Source organism: Gavialis gangeticus, unplaced genomic scaffold (genome assembly GCF_001723915.1).
Source record: "Gavialis gangeticus isolate Ggan-Ray unplaced genomic scaffold, GavGan_comp1, whole genome shotgun sequence".
Taxonomy (NCBI): domain Eukaryota; kingdom Metazoa; phylum Chordata; order Crocodylia; family Gavialidae; genus Gavialis; species Gavialis gangeticus.
In genome coordinates, this window is record NW_017728996.1 from 17,626,283 (window position 1) to 17,634,007 (window position 7,725).

A 7,725-nucleotide genomic window follows, 5' to 3' on the forward strand; every position below is an offset into this window, starting at 1 on the left:
CAGCAGGCATTGGGGGAGTCAATGTTCCCCCGAGCACAGCCAGGAGGGACCAGGAATAACGGTCACAAGCTGGCAGAGGGTAGGTTTAGGTTAGATATCAGGAAGCGCTACTTCACGGTCAGGGCGGCTAGGGTCTGGAACCAACTTCCAAGAGAAGTGGTGCAGGCTCCTACCCTGGGGGTTTTAAGAGGAGGTTAGATGTACACCTTGCTGGGGTCGTTTGACCCCAGTACTCTTTCCTGCCATGGCAGGGGGTCGGACTAGATGATCTGCTCAGGTCCCTTCCAACCCTAGAAACTATGAAACTATGAAACAACTGGCTAGAGCCAGAGGTGCCTGTGAGTCTGTGGCCAAGTCCCCTTTGCAATCCCAGAGGCACAGAGCTTGCACACCTATTCTGAAACAGCAAGGGTTCAGCAGCTGCCTGAATTCTGCCAGAACCCAAACTCCTTCCTCTGACCCAGTAACCCAGGAAACAGCCGGCCTCCAGCCCTCCAATACGAATCCACGGCCTCCTTCTGGGAGACAGGGAAGGACAACTAGCCCCATTTTAAAAGATGGAGAAACTAAGTGCCTTGACAAAGCCATAAAGGAAGACCAGATGAGAACTGGGATCTCCTCTGCTCCTGGCCACAGCAGCAGACCTCCATGCCCCTCTGTCCTCCCCCAAAAGAGGATCGCGTCAGATAATAGGACACACCTGCAGCCACTCAGACTGGTTATTGCTGACAGCAGTCCAGGCGTTGGTCTTGCCTGTCTTGTCCAGACGGGCATAGTGGGGGTACCAGGTGAACGCATCGAGGCCCCATGTCTTGAAAGCACTGGAGGCCGTGATCTGCTGGTCAGAGATCAGGCGGGATTTCATGCCCAGCGGCTCCGAGCAACCTGCCATGTTGAAATACACTGTAACACAATGGTTTACAGACAGTGACATGGAAGAGGCCAGCAGCATCACCATCCAAATAAACACAGAGCAGACACCCAGATGCCTGAGAGACATGAAAAGCAGAGACCCCCCAAATGCACCAAGCGGGGACCAAGGACCCAGAAAGCAGCAATCCCAAGGGCCTCCACTCAGCACAGCAGGAATATCCAAAGACCCAAGCATACAGAGTTAGAAGCCCCAAATCTCCATCTCCTTCAAGCAGGCAAGAGAGGCAGTTGGATTTGGCGAGTTAGCTGCAGTTTTGTCCCCTGATGTATTTGCTAAGGGCCATTTGCTGGCTGGCAGCACCCCCTGCTGCAGGGAGATGACCACTGCCGTTACTGCCCCTACACCAAGGTGCTGGAGCCCCGAGCCCAGTGCTCACTGCACGCTGGCTCACAAACAGCTGCACCCTAGAATTACCAGGGAGCAACATCTCCACCTGGAAGAAAGCCCCCTATGATTGCGTGCCTGCCCCGCATGCCCACCTTTGGGGCAGAGAAGCCTATCAGGGCTGAGGAAGGACACCCATAGAGCTCCTTCCCCTCCTCCTTGGGAACCCAGTCTCACTGTGGGGGAGGAGGGGATGGAGCAGAGTCCTGCAGCTGAAGACAGCTCTGCTCTCTCCCTGCCTCCTCTGGGTTTCATGGACAGCTCCTCCTCCTGTCCATGAAACTTGCCTAAGACAGGACCCCCCTGAAGCCCCCAGGGATGGAAGAGGGGCTGCTGAACACCCTGAGCTGCAGAGAGGAGGCAGGAAGCAAAAATGGAGGCAGAACTGATGGGAGCTTGAGAGGCCAGAACTCGGTTGGGGCACGGGGATGGTGCTAGACATGCTCTCCTCAGCACTGCCCAGGTGCAGAGCCTGCTCTCAGGGCAGCAGTGTAAAGCAGGGTCACTCCCTCCTCTGCCCAGTAGTTTCCCAGCCTCTGCCATCTAACCACCTCCCACCCTCAACAACTGCATGGAAACACTAGGCTGGCAGCTGGAGGCTGCTAGGGAGAGGAGGAAGATCCAGCTGGGGGCCGCTTCCCATCCCTTGGCCAGACAACACCCTGCAGCTGGGCAGCTGTAAGCAACCCTGAGATTCCCATCACCACCGGTGGATGTCACTGTGGCCCTGGATGCTTTCAAGGAAGAGATGGATGAAGGGAAGGGGAAGATGCAAAAGCAAAGCACAGCTGCTTTAGGCAGCATTAAACCTGGGTTCTGTGCCCAAGACCTGCCAGTTGGTGCCACTCAGCACAGCTCACTCTCCCCAGAAGGCTCCAGGAAACCCCAGATGCTGAACCCTCAAGCTAATTCCAGCTCCCAGGGTTCCTAGAGATTTCCCCCACTCCTCCTTGCAGTGTTTCTGCTGGGTTTGCTCTTCCACCTCCCTCCTGCCTGCGCCTGCGGGGGGGAGAGAAACCTGGCAGGCTCCCAGCAGGGCTGAGCCATGGCATGCTCCAAGGCCTTGGTGTTACAATTTGAATGTGCAGCTGCTTGAAGCAGCTGGATGGATGCCCCTGCAAACAGAGGCTTCTCTATTGCCCCAAGCAATTGCAAGCATGAGCAGCGGCAGGAAACGCTTATCACCTCCATGCCCCCTGCTCTGGAACCCCAGCCCAGATGCATCCATGCAAGGGCACCTGGTCTCCAAGCAGCCAACCTAATCCTTGGCCTCTGCAGAAGAAGTCTGCAGTGCCAGCTGTGACACAGACACATGAACCCCCCAACAACGGCACCAGCACCATCAGCTGATCGTACAGGCAGGCAGGCAGCAGGGACTCACTACCAGCCTCCTCAGGCACCCTGGCTCTTGACAGCACTGCCCAGACAAGCACTCAGTGTTCAGGGTTTAAAGGAGAGAGTCAATTCTGTCCCCTCCCCCTCTCCCCCAGCAAAGCAATCCAGGGGGCTGCGATCTGGGCTCACTGCATCACGCACTGCCTAGCACATGGGTCAGGGCAGGAATGCGAAGCTGGCAGGGGAGAAGTCCAGCTGACTGAACCTCAGTTTAAGCTGTAATTCTAGGGGACTTTGATCCTTGAGCCTTTTGCAAACTCTGCAGCAGTGTTTCCAGCCAGCCGCGAAATGGAAACAGCATCTGGTTAACAGCACTCACGGGGCGTGAAGAACTATTCTGAATCTTAATTCAGATGGCCTGGGAAGGAGCAAGGGAAAAGGGGGTGCAATTACCCGAGACATGCAATTACCCAAGACATGATCTGGCTGAAACAAAGGGATTAACAGCCTCCAGCCCTGTGGAAAGCCTCCGCAGATCTCTTGCAGCCCTGAGTCTCCTGGTCTCAGTACAGGGACCACCCCTCCAGTAGCACCAAGGGCATGCCTCGTACAGATTTGCTGCACTGCTCCCTGCAGCCCAGCACCCTCCAGCAGCACACCTGGGCACTAGTGTTAGGACAGAGTGCTCCCTACAGAGTCTCGACAGCCACCTCCTGCATCAGCTGGGTTTCATAGATTCATAGATTGCAGTCGGAAGGGACCCAATGGATCATTGTGTCCGACCCCCTGCATCTGGCAGGAAAGAGGACCGAGGTCAGATGACCCCAACCAGGTGACTATCAAGCCTCCTCTTGAAGACCTCCAAGTTAGGTGATAGCACCACTTCTCTTGGAAGCCCATTCCAAATTCAGGCCACCCTCACTGTAAAAGTATTTTTCCTAATGTCTAACCTAAATCTACTCTCCACTAGCTTGCAACCATTATTCCTAGTTACTCTCTGGGGCGCTCTGGTAAACAGCGCATCTCCAATTCCCTGTTGTCCTCCCTTGATAAACTTATAGGCAGCTACAAGGTCTCCCCTCAGCTGTCTCTTGTGAAGGCTGAAGAGATCCAGATCTCTCAACCTCCCCTCGTAGGGTCTTTCACAGAGGTCACTAATCATGCGAGTGGCCCTCCTCTGAACCCTCTCCAGATTCCGTGTCCCTCTTGAAGTGCAGCGCCGAAAACTGGACACAGTACTCCAGCTGCAGCCTGACCAATGCCACATAGAGGGGGAACATCACCTCCCTCGATCTGTTGGTCGTGCATCTGCTAATACACCACACAGTGCGACTGGCCTTGTTACACTGCCGGCTCATGTTCATCTTGGAGTCAACTATTGCTTCAGCATTGCTTCCTTCAGCATTGACCCAACCAAGAACTAGCCCAAAGTGTAGGAGCCCACTGTAGAGAGGGGAGCAAGTGCCCCAAGCCGCATGCCATCTGTTTGGCCCAGGACAGACATTTACCATTCATCTCACAGCCAACGAGCTCAAAGCGCAGCGTGCAAGCCCGGCGGCACTGCATGGGGTAGATGCGAATATACTGCGCCGTGATGGGAGTGTTGAACATATTGGTCTTCATGCTGTAGTTATCCACATTCCCAAGAAACACCTGCAGGAGCAAAGGCCACAACAAAATATGGGGGGGAGAGTGTTAGAGCCCAGGATGGCATCCTCCCCCACAGCCTCTCTCCACTCTGCACCCTGGCCAGCCAGCAGATTTTGACCTTATGGGACACACAGCAAAGCCACATAGCAAAACCCTTCTCCACTAGCCTGGGAGGAGGCTGTCCCAGGACAGCTAGCTCCAGCTGTTACAACAGCATGAGCCATGATGCCAAAAGTTACGAAACTGACTTAAAACCCGGGAAATGCCTTCGTCCTAAATAACAAATGTCACATTCTTTCCCTTTGTCTTGTGGCTTTACACCTTCAGGGCACACTGGCATTATATGTCCAGGCTTTTTTCTGGACACTCCTGTAAAGTGACTATCTGACATTCCCTTATACTCACGGGATGTCAGAAACCTGGGCTTTGGGGAACCATCAGTTACTTAGGGGCTTAAGTAAAATCGTGAGGGCTGGCAACACTGCTATCACTCAGAAAGGCAGCTTCTGTCAGCTTACCGGCAAGTAAATATAGTATATATGGTCTACTATCACACAGAAATGTATAATCCTAATAGTGCTGCATAGAACAGACCCACTTATGAACTCAGCCCCCACAGCAAACAGTTCACAGGCCAAACCTGAATCCTATAAATGTGGCTGCTGTGGAGGCTGAGCCTGACTGATCCGAAGGAGTCACCATTCCCTCCAGTGTCTGCATGTGGTTCCCTTTACCCATGCCCCACCCCCCCTTCAGGTGGTGTAGCAGGTCCCCCCATGTCACAGAGTACTGTCCCCAATCCATGACAATCAAACAAGAGATAGCAGATGCAGAGCACCAAACAACACAGTTCCTATGCCATCCAGCTGAAAGCTGGGAGACCATCAGGGTTTGCTGAGTAAGTACCAAGTGGCTGGCCAGGTATTTCCAAACACTGAACAAGAGCTCACAGGGAAGAGAAAATGAAAGGTGGGGTTTTTGTCACAAGCCACAGCTTTCCTGCCCTTTGGCCGACTGCAGTGTTGTTGGTGTGGGCAGGCGCAGGGTGTATACACATGTGAGATCATTTGCCCTATTAGGAAATCACTGGCATTTATTGTTCCGTGTCTTGGATGAGATTTCCACCGTCTTCCTTACTGCAACCACAGCTCTTCCTTCCAGACTTCCCCTCCTCTCTCTGAGGCCACACAGTACCCCCAGTGCTCTGCTTTCACTATGTGATCACTGTACATGCCAATACCCCCATGCACGGACCCCCTGCCCTGCAATGACACAGCCCCACCCTCCCCATCTTTTCTTGCAACATCCAGCACCAATAGACCTGTTACCACAGCACCCACCTTTTCTCTGTCATGTTTCTCATCCTTGTAGAACATAAACTCACGCCCATCCAAGCTGTAGGCCACTCGGAAGATGCGTGCATACTCTGCCTTGCCCGCACGGCTAGCACCCTGGGTGATGATGCCAGTCAGCCTCATCTTCCTCAGCAGGTTGGCCTGTGGCAGGATGAGTGGAAGAGGGTGAGGAATACATGCCAATATGCACTCTCTGTTTGCACCCTGAACTCCCTTGTCTCCTATAGGCTCAGCACCATATACACGACCTGCAACTCTGCTGGTGCCAGGCAAGACACTTAGGAACAGACTCAGCCTGAGATCCCCAACAAGAGAAGTCCTCCAAAGGATCTTCTGTCCATCTCCAGGCTCCTCCATTTCCACTGTGCTAGAACCCCTTATTGCTATGGCCCCACATTCCAATTCTGGTCCCACCATTAAGGAGGAGGGATGCATCACTTTGCAAGGCAGCGCAAGATGTTTCCCCAGCAACTCCTCCCATAAAATTAAGCCCCTGCATCCCAGCAGCAAGGGTTTATCCCCTAAAGGAACCCTATGCCTCAATCTTATCAACACCCCTACAGCACCCACTTCTTTTAGGTGCTGATTTTAGCATGGAAAACAGCACTGGGTTTGGTCATTTAACCCCTTCTTTGTTGACAGGGTTCAGACTTGTCCTCCCCCCACCCCATGAGAAACAGAAAGTACAGGAGGGATCTACAGCAGGAAAGAGCAACTTTCTGATAAGTCCACCATCCAGTCTCCAGCTGTGGCCAAGGCTTGATGCCCACTGCCCCATGAACTCACAGCTTCCCCCAAGAATACACCATGGGACTCTCCAGAAGGCAGGTACCTGAATCCAGGGATTCTTGTCATAGTTACTGGAGGTCCAGGCATTCACGATCCCCTGGTTGTTGAGCCGGGCAAGCTCAGGACCCCAGCGCTGCAGGCCAAGGAACCCGTAGTACACAGATGAGGCAGAGAGCTGAGCATCTGCAATGGCACCTCCCTCCATGCCTAGCAGATTGGCACAGCCTGGAACAGGGGCAGGAACAAAGACAGAGGAAGCAGGGCAGTGAAGGACGAGAGATGACAGAGAAAAAGAGGAGGAGGTGGAGAAAGAGTGACAGATTGTGACTGGGAGTTGAAAGCATGGAGTCATTCTCCTGCCTTGCATCACAGGAGTTTGTAGCTACCACACTCTTGGCCTTCCAGAGAGACCAAATGCTCCTGGGCCCAAAAGCAAAGACAGATCAATGCCATGGTTTCCACTGGCCACTCATGACAGTGGGCCCATTTTTCAGAAAAATGGGAACATGGTTGTTTCCACCTATTTCCTGCCACAGCTGGCTCCTCCCTGGCCCCTTCTCATGGCTTCACCCTCAGCATTTCTATCAACCGAGTCATACAGACCTACTTGGTCTGTACCAATCCTGAATGCAGGCAGAGGGGCAATATCTAGGTCTGTACGAGTGCTCTGTGAAGTATCTCACCACCAGCTCAAGTGTAGACAGACTGGCGAGGAATGCCCCTGCCTTTGAGGCTCCCTTCTCTGCCATCAGGGCATCCCATCCTCACATACACACTTACAGCAACCTGAGGAGGTGAATTCTTACTCTGGGTTGTGTTGTGCTGTAGCCTCCAAAGCTCCCTGCCCCCCATCCGAGCAAGGAGGCAGGAGGAGAGCTGGTAGTCCTGCAGAGACACTGCACAGCTATCTCCCTGAGCCCAGCTCCACCACTAATCTCAGCATCAAGCAGCACACAGCAGACACCTGAGCTGCTGGACTCTAGAAATTATTCATGTCCTTTGAGCCAACCAAGGGGAGCTTCTTTGTGCTGCCGAGGCCTGAGCGGACCAACTGGGAGCCAGGGGTGAGGGGGCCCCACGTAATCTCATCACTGTCAAGGACTTACGGATCTGGCAGGTCCTCCCCAGAAAGGGAGAGGAACATTTGCAGGTATAGTCGCCATCCAGATCAAGGCAGGTGCCTCCATTTCTGCACGGCTGTGAGGAACACTCGTTCTTGTCTAGGGGAGACAGGAAGGGAAAGACTGAGGGCGTAATGCCAAATCTTCGGTTTGCACC

At 53.6% G+C, this 7,725-nt stretch overlaps 1 protein-coding gene across 1 annotated transcript in view; it reads right to left on the bottom strand.

The window, feature by feature from the left end:
- Positions 1-7,725, bottom strand: part of MFGE8 (milk fat globule-EGF factor 8 protein) — a 22,212-nt gene that overhangs the window by 5,377 nt on the left and 9,110 nt on the right. Inside the window, exons 4-8 of the mRNA XM_019503816.1 lie at positions 7,554-7,667; positions 6,491-6,672; positions 5,644-5,799; positions 4,162-4,306; positions 701-903 (exon numbers count right to left, since the gene is read on the bottom strand). Of these exons, the coding sequence (XP_019359361.1) occupies positions 701-903; positions 4,162-4,306; positions 5,644-5,799; positions 6,491-6,672; positions 7,554-7,667 (800 nt within the window). The remainder of the gene's footprint in view (positions 1-700; positions 904-4,161; positions 4,307-5,643; positions 5,800-6,490; positions 6,673-7,553; positions 7,668-7,725) is intronic.